Below are 15,383 nucleotides of genomic sequence, written 5' to 3'. Positions count from 1 at the left end.
TCCTCCCACAGTCCAAAAAAAAATGTGCAGGTTAGGTGAATTGGCCATGCTAAATTGCCCGTAGTGTTAGGTGAAGGGGTAAATGTAGGGGAATGGGTCTGGGTGGGTTGCGCTTCGGCAGGTTGGTGTGGACTTGTTGGGCCGAAGGGCCTGTTTCCACACTGTAAGTAATCTAATCTATAATAATATAAGTAAGAAGGTGTGCTGCTTGGCTCAATAGGCAAGGTCTTGAATTAAAATCTGTTCATTAAGTTCCCCTTTTCCAGAATGGGTTAGAATGAGGAGAGGAAGAATAATTAACTTGGAGCCCACTATAGATGTGCTGATTTGGCAAAAGTCAGCAAAACCCAGTAGCTGAAAGACGACAAAGGCCAGATGCAAAGCATTATACTGCATTTTATGGAGCTGCTTGTGTACCCTGAGGAGCAGGAATGGTTTCTCACTACTGTGCCTCAAGCTAATCTCCCCTCCTCTGTTCATGTCTCTAGACAGGATTCTACTTGCTCTGTTGTTCTGCTCCTCTCCCCTTTCAGTCCTTTATAGAAACTATGATGTCTCAGTATCCAGAGAGTTGCTTGAGAAAGATCAGGAATGGTAGAACAGTTTTTAACTTTTTTTTAAAAACGGGTTATTATTCCATATATCAGGGTAGCACAGTGGCTCAGTGGTTAGCACTGCAGCCTCACAGCACCAGGGTCCCAGGTTCGATTCCAGCCTCTCGTAACTGTCTGTGGAGTTTGCACATTCTCCCCGTGTCTGCGTGGGTTTCCTCCGGGTGCTCTGGTTTCCTCCCACTGTCCAAAGATGTACAGGTCAGGTGGATTGGCTATGCTAAATTGCCCATAGTGGTAAAAACAATGACTACAGATGCTGGAAACCTGATGAAGGGTTTTTGCCCGAAACGTCGATTTTGAAGCTCCTTGGATGCTGCCTGAACTGCTGTGCTTTTCCAGCACCACTAATCCATAAATTGCCCATAGTGTTAGGTGCATTAGTCAGAGGGAAACTGGTCTAGGTGGGTTACTCTTCGGAGGGTCGGTGTGGACTTGTTGGGCCGAAGGGCCTGTTTCCAAACTCTAGGGAATCTAATCTAATCATATAGTGGGTATGTATAAACATGTGGCCAGCATAGTGTGATGAGTAATTTGGAACAGTTACATCAATATGAAAAGTCCAGTGACTGGAACAACGTTCCTTTCAAAAGGAATATAGACATGGACTGGTGGTGTGGTATACCAGGACGTTGTTGCCCATTATTTGTGACAATTGAAATAGAGATCAGTTCACTGGCAGAATTGATTGACTTTCCACAAAACTAGATAGGACTGTTCATATAGTTGGAGATGTGAAGAGAGGATAATGAGAATCAAAATGGTGCTTAAAATTGCTGAGAACAAGGATTCACTTGGTACAGAGACTGGAAGGAATGGTGAAAGAATCTGCACTAGGGAGTAGTAAGGAATAATTTTAAAGGAAACAAATTGACTGGAGGAAATGCTGAAAGGGGGAAGATGATGTTGGGATTAGGGCAAGGAGCTGGGACGTGACCTTGTGGTAAAGTTCACAGCCAGTGTTGCAGTTTGGGGCAGGAAGATGTACATTATAGCCAGGGGTCCCTATCACTACCTGCAATTGCAAATTTCAGTTAAATCCAAAATGACAATGCAATCACACATAGTAGCGTTTGGTGTAAGGTTTGAGTGTGTGAATACTCTGGAAGGAAGTACAGCATAGCTGATTATTTTCAATTCTCTGGCAAAGTGCAAAGCAGTAGATGAGGTGGCAGGAGGTTGGTGGAGCTGCTATGGCATACTGCGAGGGAAGAGCAAACAACTGTGGTTGTATTGAGTCAGCAATGGATGCCCAACTGGGCCCTGGGGCAGATGGTAAGAAAAGCTAGAAGCTTGTCTGTAGTGTTGGGAAGAGAGAGGAACTAGTAGAGTGGTGATAGAGTCAAGGACAAAGTAATGGAAGGAAAACAACTGAAAAGGGGTACAGCCAGGTGATGGAAATAAAGACTAGAGAGAAGGGTCATGGGGGGGGGGGGGGGAAGATGGCCAGAGAAGAAAAGAGTTTGGGTCTTTTGCAGCAGCCAGAATGTGTACAACAATGGACAAGGAGGGGAGTGACATCACAAAGCACAAAAATGATTAAAGACAATGTTCTGGTAAATAGATCATGTGATCTTGACAAGTTATATTGCAAAGTCAAAGACACTTCCTCTGGATTTGGCCTTGCTTCAGCATGTTGGCTATTGAAATCTTGAGGCAGAACTTTGCTGTCTGCAAACCTGTCTCTTTCCAAGTGTACATTGTTTTTCACACTCAATAAACTCCAGCTAATTCAAAGAGCAGTGCATCCTTTCCTATCTGGAACCCAAGGCTTGTTCACTCATCACCTATCTTTTCTGATATATATGGGTTCCCAGATTCCAGTTGAAAATGATAATTCTATCCAGGGAGTAGGTTGCTCGCTGAGCTGTAGGCTTGATATCCAGACATTTCATTACCTGGCTAGGTAACATCATCAGTGGCGACCTCCAAGTGAAGCAAAGCTGTTGTCTCCTGCTTTCTATTTATATCTTTCTCCTGGATGGGGTTCCTGGGGTTTGTGGTGATGTCATTTCCTGTTCGTTTTGAGGGGTTGATAGATGGTATCTAGATCTATGTGTTTGTGTTTGTAGATCTAGATGGTATCTAGATCTATGTGTTTGTTTATGGCGTTGTGGTTGGAGTGCCAGGCCTCTAGGAATTCTCTGGCATGCCTTTGCTTAGCCTGTCCCAGGATAGATGTGTTGTCCCAGTCGAAATGGTGATCTCCGCTATCAGGATTCATAGCAGAAGCAGTAATGCAAAGACTAGAACAAACAGCCCTACCACCCATCAAGCCAAAAATCTGGGTCCGCTATATAGATGACACATTTGTCAGCACAAAACGAAACAAGATAGAAGAGACATTTAACATCATCAACAACACCCTCACAGGCATACAGTTAACCAAGGAGGAAGAAACCGACAACAAACTCGCATTCCTGAACGTTACAGTCGAAAGAAAGGACAACAGAGAACAACAAACACTGACCAAATACTTAACTACACCAGCAACCATCCCAACACACACAAACAAAGTTGTATCAGAACACTATTCCAACAAGCCACCTCACACTGCAGCACAGACAAACTACGCAAAACAGAGGAGAACCACCTATACAACCTATTCAAGAAGAACGGATACTCAAAAAATACAGTGTGCAGATTCCTCAAGAACAAACCACGACAAGCAGACCAAACACAGCCAGAAACCCTAACCACCTTACCATACATCAAAGAAGTTTCAGAAATGGCAGCCAGACTACTAAGACCCCTCGGAATCCTAGTAGCACACAAACCCACCAACACTCTCAAACAAAAACTAACAAACTTAAAAGACCCAGTACATCCCATGGACAAAACCAACATCATCTACAAAGTTCCATGCAAGGACTGCCACAAACACTACGTAGGACAAACAAGAAGAAAGTTAGCCACCAGGATACACGAACACCAGCTAGCCACAAAAAGACATGACCCTCTCTCCCTCGTAGCCCTACACAGGACGAAAAAAGCCACCATTTCGACTGGGACAACACATCTGTCCTGGGACAGGCTAAGCAAAGGCATGCCAGAGAATTCCTAGAGGCCTGGCACTCCAACTACAACGCCATAAACAAACACATAGATCTAGATACCATCTATCAACCCCTCAAAACGAACAGGAAATGACATCACCACAAACCCCAGGATCCCCATCCAGGAGAAAGATATAAATAGAAAGCAGGAGACAACAGCTTTGCTTCACTTGGAGGTCGCCACTGATGATGTTACCTAGCCGGGTAACAAAACGTTGGATATCAAACCTACACCCTAAAGCTCAACCTGAGCTACAAACCTTGGATCATTATATCCTTTATTGCCTCACCCTCCCTGTGTGATAACCTTCAACGGGACAGTCTCTGTTGTAGCTGGTCCTTAAATCACCCAACACCCAAGTGAACTTCTCATTTAAGCTTTAAACCCACCTCCTAGTCGTCCAATGAGTCTGAGATAATTTGTGACTAATTTGGCAGCATTTAGAAACTAAATTGAAACAAATTGCATACTTCTGAAGAAGTCATACTGGGTCTCAAAACATTAACTGTTTGTCTTTCCACAATGCTACCAGATCTCCTAAGTTTATTTTAAATTGTGTTTATTTAATTCATACATTATGCACGTGACACTTGGATATCTGATAATAAATGTAGTCTTCTTTATAAGGTAGCAGCTTTTAGGTTTGCAAAAATATACTTTATTCATAAAAGAAATTATCAACATTCACAAGTACTCTAGCAGTTCTGTACAGTCTTTGGCATGAAGAAAACATTGGAATTTGACATTTCCCAAACCAAAGGCATTTCTTGCTCATGCAGAACGCTACTTACATACAGTGAAATAAATGAGGGTTTTGAGAACTGAACACACCCTCGTTATAGTTTGGAAGAAAGACCTTAGAGGTGGGTCTTTCTCTACTGAGCCTTGGCAGTTGCTGACCCAAGCTTTAATGCGCCCCTCAGCATCTAGACCCGGAACCTTGGAAGGTACCAGTCTGCAACTGAAAGTTTGAGTGAAAATCCTAATCGTGTCAAACCTGCGCTCTGAGCACTGTGCAGCACAACAGAATGCTTCATCGTCCCAGAGGATGATTGTATTCCCTGTTGGCAGGGAAAGGGGGGGGAGGGGGAATTGGATTTTCTGCAAGTAGATTGTTGGTGATGAATTGGAAAATCCCTGATCGCCATGGATGTGTTCGGGACAATCCCGCACGGAAATGCACAGTGGAAACACCCTCTGAGCCCACAGTAACTTGATCCGTTCCGGGAACTCAGGGTGGGGAGAAAGAAGGGACTTAGCCACCGAGTCCTGAAATCGGAGTTGATGCTAATGCCGCAACTTTTTATTTTTGCCGAAGAATTTTCAAATCTCTGGATATTTCAGTGGGCGGGACTGGTCACTTGGAGCCTTCAGTTTCAGATCCAATCATTTCCTGGTCGCTTGATCTCGATACAATTTGTAGCATTTTCACCGGCCAACCAACTCTGAAGGGAGTTGCTTCCTGTTCCTTCGCTCTTGTGCCGCCTGTAATCGCTTAGGCCGAAGGTACGAGCAAAAGTTTTCTCTTTCTTTCCAGTGTTTAACTCGAGCTTGTATAAACAAAACACATTTTGTTTTTTAAAAAGAAGCAGATGAGAATTGTGCCAGTGCGTCCCACAGATGTTAATTCAGCCCTTAGACCATCATTTTCCGTTTGACGTGTTGATCTGTGAAAACAAATTCTTTCAAAATATATAACTGTGTAAAGAACGGAAACATTTTCGCAAGTAAATACAACACTGGAGCAATCATATGTTTTCTACAACGGGAGTTGGAAAACTCGGTGAAATTAATCTCCATCGATTTCTAACGTGCTTTCGGTTTCTAATCTTGTTTTCAGAGAAGTGTTCTGAGTATAGCTGTTTATTTAAATAACTGATTATGGAAGAATGGCTCATTGGAGCTGACCGATTGAGAGATGTGATTTAATTGAGTGGCGATTAGGGATGCACTCCTTTGGTTTTGGATTCATGTTTGTTAACCACAACATACTCCCCACTCCTAAAAGTTGGTTACACAACTTCTCCATCTCCTCCAAATAAAACTGAAAGAACACCGGATGATGTAAATCAGAAACAAAAACAGAAGTTGCTGGAAAAGTTCAGCAGGAACTCAGTTCTGAGGAAGGGTCAAGAGTGTGGTGCTGGAAAAGCACAGCGAGTCAGGCAGCATCTGAGGAGCAGGATATTCAATGTTTCGGGCAAAAGCCCTTCATCCGAAATGAGGCTGGGTGCCTTGCGGGTGGAGAGATAAATGGGTGGAGGGGAGAAGGTAGGTGAGAGTGCAGAAGGTGGCTAAAGGTGGGGATAAAAGTGATAGGTTCGAGGGGATGGTGGAGCGGATAGATGGGAAGGAAGATGGACAGATGATGAGGACGGTGCTGAGTTAGAAGGTTGGAACTGGGGTAAGGTGGGAGAGGGAGGGGAAATGAAGAAACTGAAGTCCACACTGATGCCATGGGGTTGGAGGGTCCCGAGGCAGGAGATGAGGTGTCCTTCCTCCAGGCATTGGGTGGTGAGGGAGTGGTGATGGAGGAGGCCCAGGACCTGCATGTCCTCGGCAGAGTGGGCAGGGGAGTTGTAATGTTCGGCCACAGGGTGATGGGTTTGGTTGGTGTAGGTGTCCCAGAGATGTTCTCTGGAGTGCTTTGCAAGAAGGCTTCTAGTGTCCCCAATGTAGAGGAGACCGCATTGGGAGCAATGGACACAGAAAATGACGTGTGGAAGTGCAGTGAAACTTTGATGGATGTGAAAGGCTCTCTTGTGCCTTAGGCAGAAGTGAATGAGGAGGTGTGGGCACAGGTTTTGCAATTCCTGCTGTGGCAGGGATAGATGCTGGGAGGAGAGGGTGGGTTGTTAGGGGACATGGCCCTAACAAGGTAGTCGCGGAGGGAGCAGATTTTACGGAAAGCTGATGGGATGGGGACGGAAACTTATCCCTGATGGTGGGGTCTGTTTGTAGGTGGCAGAAATGTCGGAGGATGATGCGATGTATACGAAGGTTGGGGAGGTGGAAGGTGAGGACTAGGGGGCTTCTCTGAGGAAGGGTCACCAGACCCAAAACGATAACTTTGATTTCTCTTCACAGATGCTGCCAGACCTGCTGAGCTTTTCCAAAAGTTTCTGTTTTTGTTTCTCCATCTACAGATCATTGCACTAAATATTAATAGAAAACAACTGTCCCCTTTAAGTATTAAAGTAAATTCCTTTTTTTTAAAAGAAAAACCCTCAGATGGCACTGATGAATTCCTGTTGCCTAACATACTCATTTTTGTAACTTGCAACTGAGTCCTAACGTAAATGAAATAAAAGTAAAATACTGCAGGTGTTGGAAACCTGATACAAATCAAGAATGCTGGAGAAACTCAGGTCTGGCTGTGTCTGTTGGCAGAGAAACACTCTTCTTCAGAACTGCAGTCAAAATATTAACTTTCTCTCCCAACTGATGTTGCCTGACCTGCTTATAAAGTCATAGAGACTTATCATGGAGACAGACCCTTTGGCCTAATATGTCCATGCTTCCCAGTTTTCCACAATTAATTTAGTCCCATTTGCCTGTGTTTGATTCATATCCTTCCATACTTATCCCATCCATATATCTGTCTAAATGTTTCTTAAAATACAAAATTGTACTCTCCTCCATCACCACCCCTAACAGCCTGTTCCAGGCACTCATCACCCTCTGTATGCCAAATTGCCCCTCTGGATCCTTTTGTATCTCTCATCTTAAACCTATTCCCTCTAGTCTTAGAGTCCCCTGCAATGGGGAAAAGCTATTGGCTATCTACCTTATCTATGCCTCTCATGTTATAAACCTCAAGGAAGGTCATCCCTCAGTCTCCTTCACTCCAGGTACAAAAAAAGTCCCAGCCTATTCAACCTCTTCTTATAATTCAAACCTTCCAGTCCAGTTAGCATCCTATTAAACCTTTTCTGTGCATTTTCTAGCTTAATAATATCCTTTCTATAGTAGGGCAACCAGAATTGCTCACAGTACTCCAAATGTGGCCTTACCAATGTCTTGTACAACTGCAACAAGATGTCCCAACTCCTGTACTCAGTGCTCTGATCAATGGAAGCAAGCATGCTGAAAGCCTCCTTCACCACCCTATCTACCTTTAACTCCACTTTCAAGGAGTTATGAACTTGGCCCCTTGGTCTCTTTGTTCTATAAGACTCCCCAGTGCTCTACCATTGACTGTGTATCTCCTGTCCTGGTTAGACCTATCAAAATGTAACATCTCGCATTTATCTAAATTAAACTGCATCTGCCTTTCCTCAGTCCGATGGCCCAGTTGATCAAGATCTCGCTGTATTCCCAGATAACCTCCTTTGCTGTCCAATTGTGGTGTCATCTGCAAACTTATTAACCATGCCTACTAAATTGTCATCCAAATCATTTATATAAGTGACGAATAACAGTGGACCCTGTACCAATCGCTGTTGCACAATGCTGGTCACAGGCCTCCAGTCTGAAAAGCAATCCTCTACCACCACCATCTGTCTTCTACCTTCAAGCCAATTTTGTTTCCAATTGGCTAGCTCTCCCAGAATCCCATGAGATTTAACCTTAGCAACCTACCATGCAGTACCTTTTCCAAGGCCTTGCTAAAGTCCATGTATGCAATGTCTACTGCACTGCCCTCATCTACTTTCTTGGTCACCTCTTCAAAAAAATTCAGTCAAATTTGAGAGATACAATTTCCCATGCGCAAAACCATGCTGACTATCCCAAATGCCTATAGCTCCTGTCTCTCAGAAACCTCTCTGACAACTTATCCCACCACAGATGTCAGGCTCACTGGTTGTAGTCCCCAGGCATTTCCCTGCAATCTTTCTTAAATAATGGCACAACATGAGCCACACTCCAATCTTTGGCCACTTTACCCTTGGCTGTCAATGATGCAAGTATCTCTGCTAGGGATCCCACGATTTCCTCCCTCGCTTCCCACAAAGTCCTGGAATACTTGAGTACACGTGACAATAAAACCTTATTCTAATTCTAATTTGTCAAGTCAAAGGGATTTATCTACCTTAATATGTTTTAAGACTTCCAGCACCTCCTCTTCTGTAATGTGGAGTTTCTCCTGCTGAGTTTCTCCAATGTTCTGTGTTTGTCATAGCACATGAGTATTGTAGAGTGTAAATTGAGTGTGTGGCACTGGAAAAGCACAGGAATGATGAAGAGCTTACGCTCAAAACGTCGATTCTCCTCCTCAGATGCTGCCTGACCAGCTGTGCTTTTCCAGCACCACACTCTCGACTCTGCATCTGCAGTCCCCACTTTCTCCTGTTGTAGAGTGTGGACATCTTGAAGCAGTCAAGTGTTGAAGACAACTTCATAATTAGTTTTTCAGCAGTCATTAAGTATTACAAGTTATTAATATGCTTTTTTTAAGGTCTCATAATGTTAAATAGCATATTTAAATTGGAACATGTGAGATGTAAGTTATTCAGTTCCATAGTGCTGTCTGTAATTATGATATTAGAAAATATGTTGTTGTGGTTCTGTTCGCCGAGCTGGGAATTTGTGTAGCAGACGTTTCGTCCCCTGTCTAGGTGACATCCTCAGTGCTTGGGAGCCTCCTGTGAAGCGCTTCTGTGATCTTTCCTCCGGCATTTATAGTGGTTTGAATCTGTCGCTTCCGGTTGTCATTTCCAGCTGTCAGCTGCAGTGGTCGGTATATTGGGTCCAGGTCGATGTGCTTATTGATTGAATCTGTGGATGAGTGCCATGCCTCTCGGAATTCCCTGGCTGTTCTTTGTTTGGCTTGTCCTATAATAGTAGTGGATGAGTGTTGACACTACTATTATAGGACAATATATAGGGGCATGATCATAGTTTGCACATGACAGAAGCATTGGCAGCATGTTTGTTAGCGAGGAAGATAACTGTAGATTGCAGGAAATTATCAATGGTTACTGCAGTGGACAGAAGAGTGATAAATGAAGTTCACTCTGGAGAAGTGAGTAAGAGTCACTGCCCTTGACATAGAAGCAACGTTTAACCAAGTATGGCATGAACAGCCTGAAGGAGAAAGTGAGGACTGCAGATGCTGGAGATCAGAGCTGAAAATGTGTTGCTGGAAAAGTGCAGCAGGTCAGGCAGCATCCTGGGAACAGGAGAATCGACGTTTCGGGCACAAGCCCTTCTTCAGGAATGAGGAAAGTTTGTCCAGCAGGCTAAGATAAAAGGTAGGGAGGAGGGACTTGGGGGAGGGGCGTCGGAAATGTGATAGGTGGAAAGAGGTCAAGGTGAGGGTGATAGGTCAGACTGGGGTGGGGGCGGAGAGGTCAGGAAGAAGATTGCAGGTTAGGAAGGCGGTGCTGAATTCGATGGATTTGACTGAGACAAGGTGGGGGGAGGGGAAATGAGGAAACTGGTGAAATCCGAGTTCATCCCTTGTGGTTGGAGGGTTCCTAGGCGGAAGATGAGGCGCTCTTCCTCCAACCGTCGTGTTGTTGTGGTCTGGCGATGGAGGAGTCCAAAGACCTGCATATCCTTGGTGGAGTGGGAGGGGGAGTTGAAGTGTTGAGCCACAGGGTGGTTGGGTTGGTTGGTTCGGGTGTCCCAGAGGTGTTCTCTGAAACACTCCACAAGTAGCCGGCCTGTCTCCCCGATATAGAGGAGGCCACATCGGGTGCAGAGGATGCAATAGATGATTGTATCGGCGTCGCCTCGTGCTCCCACGAGGAGGTTGAACAGTTCATCCACTTCACCAACACCTTCCACCCCGACCTCAAATTCACCTGGACAGTCTCAGATTCCTCCCTCCCTTTCCTCAACCTTTCTATTTCTATCTCAGACGACCAAATCAACACGGACATCTACTACAAACCGACCGACTCCCACAGCTACCTGGACTACACCTCCTCCCACCCTGCCCCCTGTAAAAACGCCATCCCATTCTCCCAATTCCTTCGACTCCGCCGCATCTGCTCCCAGGAGAACCAGTTCCAAAAACGTACAACCCAGATGGCCTCCTTCTTCAAGGACCGCAATTTCCCCCCCGACGTGGTCGGCGATGCCCTCCACCGCATCTCTTCCACTTCCCGCTCCTCCGCCCTTGAGCCCTGCCCCTCCAACTGCCACCAGGACAGAACCCCACTGGTCCTCACCTACCACCCCACCAATCTCCATGTACAGCGCATCATCCGCCGTCATTTCCGCCACCTCCAAACGGACCCCACCACCAAGGATATATTTCCCTCCCCTCCCCTATCAGCATTCCGTAAAGACCACTCCCTCCGTGACTCCCTCATCAGATCCACACCCCCCACCAACCCAACCTCCACTCCCGGCACCTTCCCCTGCAACCGCAGGAGGTGCAAGACCTCCTCCCCCCTCACCTCCCTCCAAGGCCCCAAAGGAAACTTCCATATCCGCCACAGATTCACCTGCACCTCCACACACATCGGTGTTGGACTGGGGTGGACAAAGTTTAAAAATCTCACAACACCAGGTTGTAGTCCAACAGGTTTATTTGGAAGCACTAGCTTTGAGAGCACGGCTCCAAATTCTGTGTCCTATGATCCAACACCACAAACTACCCTACGAAGGAGCAGCACTGCGAAAGCTTGTACTTCCAAATAAACCTGTTTATACTATAACCTAGTGTCGTGTAAAGTAATATTTGGACCACACAAGTGCCAGGCAATGACCATGTACAATAAGAGAATTTAAACATTGCCCCTTGTTATTCAATGGCATTGCAATCACTGAATCCCCTACCATTAACATCAGTGGTAATTCTGAAGTTAGACCAGTCATGTAAATACTGTTTCAATAACAGTATGACTGAGACTAGGAATCCTGTAACAACTACTTTGTCCCCTATCTGCCACATGCCTGTCCATCATCTACAAGAGACATGCCAAGAATTTGATGGAATACTCTTCATTTGCCCTGGTACCATACAAGACAAACATGCCTGCTTGATACCCTATCCATTCACTCCCTTCACTATGGATACACAATGGCAGCAATGTGTACATTCTGTAGCTTTCACTGCAGCAACTCACTCAGGTTCCTCCGACAGCAAACTGTTCAAACCTGCAAACCCCATACCTAGAAGGTCCAGTGCAGCAGATACATGGGAACATCACCATGTGCATGTTCCCCTTCAAGCCACACATAATCCTGACTTGGAAATATATCGCTGCTCTGTCACTGCTGGGCGAATTGCTAAAACAGCCATCCTAACAGCACTGTGCATGTCCTCACTCCCCAAGGACTTCTGTGGCTTAAGAAGACAGTTCATTGTCATCATCTCAAGGGCATTAGGATGGACAATAAATGTTAGCCTAGTTACTGCCCACATTCCACGAACAATCTTTTTTAGAAGTATAACCACGCATCCCTGTGAGGTCAAAGAAGGCAAAGGAGTACATACAATACTGAGAGGTGTAGAAAAAGTGCTAGATTATGGGATAAATGCAGCTCCTTGAAGGTAGCAGAATAGGATAGTAAGGTGGCTTAGAAGGCAGATGGAACCTTGTCCTTTTATCAGTCAAGGTTTGAATATAAGGGATGTTATGCTGGAACTATAGAACTTATTAATGAGGCTGTGACTTAACTAATAAATGTAGTTCTGATCATCTCATGATAGAAAGGATGTAATTACATGAGAGAGAGAGGGAACGGGGAGGTTTACAAGACTGTTCCCAGGACCAGAAAAATGCAGCAATGTGGAATGATTGGATCAGTTCCTTGGAACAGGGGAAGGCTGAGGAGAGATGTATTTGTGTTGTACCTAATTGTAAATGGTCTAAATAGAATGGATGGGGAGGGTCAATGACTTGAGGCATAGATTCAAATTGATTGGTAGAAAGATTAGAAAGAAACTCCTTTCACAAGATGGTTGTAAGGAAGTTGGAACTCATTTCCAGAAAGGGTCATTGAGGCCAAAACCAACATATCATTTAAAAGATTTCTGGGCATGCACTTATGGTGTTGTAATCCTGTAGGGCTACCAGCCAAGTGCTAGAAAGTGAGATTGAGCTGGATTTCTTGTAGTTTGGTCAGCACAGACTCAATGGACCGAGTGATTTTGTCCAGTGTCATAAACCTTCTGATTCTACAGTTTGGTGTATATGCATGCCAGCAAGATTGTAGGAATGACATTGCACAAACAAGAAGTGATTTCCAGAAGCATTGGGCTTCCTCTTGATAATCATTCATTTTGTTTGAGCTAAGGTATAAAGATTAAGAATATTACAATTTCACAAGGTAAATGTAGCAAGCTTTTCATCTCACCTCAGTTAATCCATTCAGAAGGAGTTCTTGTGGTGCTGTGGTAGCGTCCTGTCTCTGACCCAGAATCTACAAGAAACTGAGAGAAAACAGAGAGACGGGGCAGCAAGTCTCTTACGCTACTCGGAATGTGGGTGGGAGCTCTTACTTGGATTGACTGTCAGTAAAAGTTAACCCAGCAAAGATGTATTGCCATCAGGCAAATTGGAGAAGGAAGTAATTGATGGAAAAAATGTTTTAAAACTGTTTGAATTTATATAATAAACATGTGTGTTCTTCACACACCAGAGGTTAGGGTCAGAAATTAAATGTGTCATTATGGTGTTGGTATTATTCACAGACTCAGTCCAGCAAAAGGAGTTATATTTTCTGGCTACATGTTGCACTCTATCCAGTGACCAAGAAGCATGAGAGTAAATGGTCTGTGTACATTAAAATAATGATCATTAAGTTTATTTAAATATCAATTAAGCTCTGTTTTGTCATGGACCAAGTCCTGGAAGTAGTTTTGGATCAATTGACTTTAAAGTACTTTGGAACCAATTTATTTTAATGACTTCTAAGTTTTAGATCATTGCATATCCAAAAACAAGCTGCATCAATTTTTTTTAACATTATTGGTTGCATCTTATTGTACATATTAGCCTTTTTGATTTTTTAAAATTACTTCCGGCTTGTGGCTGTGCACTGCAGATTTATTCTCAAATTATAGTACGTGAAACTGCAAGTTTCACAAACATGTTTTAAAGACAGCATATTCACATTGTAATGACAAAGATGAAGAAGAAATGGTATTTGGTGTGATTATTCCTCAGTTTATTAAATACATAGCTCTTTGTAAGGTAAATCAAGTACATTAGACCTCGTAACTGCAAGATATTTGCAGTAAATTTCTTAGCTGAAGCATTCTACAGAACTGTCTTCCCATCTTTATTACATGAAATTAATATAAAGAAAGAACCTCCATACAAGAAAGCAAAGAATAACTAATCATATTTTAAACAGACTCTGTAGCAGTTTAAATCTACCATAAAACAGCACTTGCCACAAAGAACAAATGCCCTGAATTGCTACTTAATTTGTTTTGCTTCGGTGGGTTAAAACAAATATAAATCAAGATATGGAAAAAGTCCCAGCTTTGACTAATCCTATTAGATCGCTTACAGGCAGATTAACACCTCAACCATGAAACAAAATCTGCCATTGCAACATATGCACAGAATTTGCACTGTAGTGTGTGCCTAGATTAAGCTCACAGAGTGGAGTTTGAGTTAATTGATAAAGTAGTTCAAGTGCTATTGACCAGGCCAAGCTGTGCCAATAGCTGCACTGTGGATCAGGGAGTGATGGGGAATTTGATTAGGATTCCAATTGTTTGCCATTGTATTGATCCCTGCTGTAAGTAGGTGAGTGGGTGTTGAGTCAAAATAAAATCAGACTTAAGGATTTTGCAAATATGTTGGGAATTAAACTTCATAAAATTATCCAAATTTTATTTGAAGAGACAATATTGTAAGTAGTGTATACAATTCTCCGCATCTGCATTATACATTTATTTGATTCAGATTTTGCTAATACTTATTGAATTGAGTTGAACAATTATTAGTTGGATATTTATTTATTTTAATTATTAACTGTTAGTATGGGGTACGGATGTTATTGAATTTCTCAGATTTAAATATTAGTATTACCAGCTTCTGTGATCACATGCCTTTCTGGATATTTACATTAAGTTCAGAGTATTCTGGTATGCTCAAAACTTACATTAATAACTCTTGTCATGCTTTAGATATGTCTGAAATGGAAGATGAATCCTCTCCCATGCCAGGAACAGAGGAAGATGACAAAGCATCAGGGGGGGATGTTGTTGATGCAAAGCCAGACAGATCATCAAGATTCCTAAATTTCAAGTAAGCTTTAAATGTGTAGGTGGTAAACTTGTCTTCACCAATGTTTCACTGCACTTTGTGAAATGCCTCATATAATGTACCTGCCTGCTAGTTATGGTGTCTGACATTCAGAAATCTCTGGCTATGTCTTTCCGAAGCTGTGCAGATGAGATGCTGATATCTATTTGGTTTCTCTGGCTTACCTCAAATTCTTCAAAATTCAAAGTTCAAATAGGATAGTTCAAATAGGATGATTTAAATCCTGACAACAGGGTTACAAATTGTTTGATTTAAGCTTTATCAAGCACTGCATATTTCCGAGAGTGATAAATAGAGATGTTAATTGAAGATTCTACTCTTTTGAAGTTTCTCTGATTTACTGAAAGAGTCATTTCATTAACTCAGTTCTCTCTCCACAAATGCTGACAGACCTATTGAGATTCTCCAGCATTCTGAATCCTAGAATCATACAGTACAGAAGACACCCTGAAGCGAATTGAGTCTGTATTGCCAAAACTACACTAAATCTATATTAGTACTGTTTTCCAGCACTCGGCCCATAGCCTTGAAAGTT

General features: G+C 43.3%; 1 protein-coding gene across 2 annotated transcripts in view; it reads left to right on the top strand.

The window, feature by feature from the left end:
- Positions 1–4,783: 4,783 nt before the first annotated feature.
- Positions 4,784–15,383, top strand: part of casp7 (caspase 7, apoptosis-related cysteine peptidase) — a 46,110-nt gene continuing 35,510 nt past the window's right edge. Inside the window, exons 1-2 of one of the 2 annotated variants that reach the window (XM_043712781.2) lie at positions 4,784–5,174; positions 14,710–14,830. In XM_043712781.2, coding sequence (XP_043568716.1) covers positions 14,712–14,830 — 119 coding nt within the window. In that variant the 5' untranslated portion in view covers positions 4,784–5,174; positions 14,710–14,711. Of the gene's footprint in view, positions 5,175–14,709; positions 14,831–15,383 lie in introns of those variants that run through there. The other variant, XM_043712782.2, reaches the window with a different exon arrangement.

The sequence above is a fragment of the Chiloscyllium plagiosum genome, unplaced genomic scaffold, assembly GCF_037043375.1.
Source record: "Chiloscyllium plagiosum isolate Xiang-an unplaced genomic scaffold, Cpla_swu_hap1 HiC_scaffold_22, whole genome shotgun sequence".
Taxonomy (NCBI): Eukaryota; Metazoa; Chordata; class Chondrichthyes; order Orectolobiformes; family Hemiscylliidae; genus Chiloscyllium; species Chiloscyllium plagiosum.
This window is presented reverse-complemented; position numbering and strand designations above follow the sequence as displayed.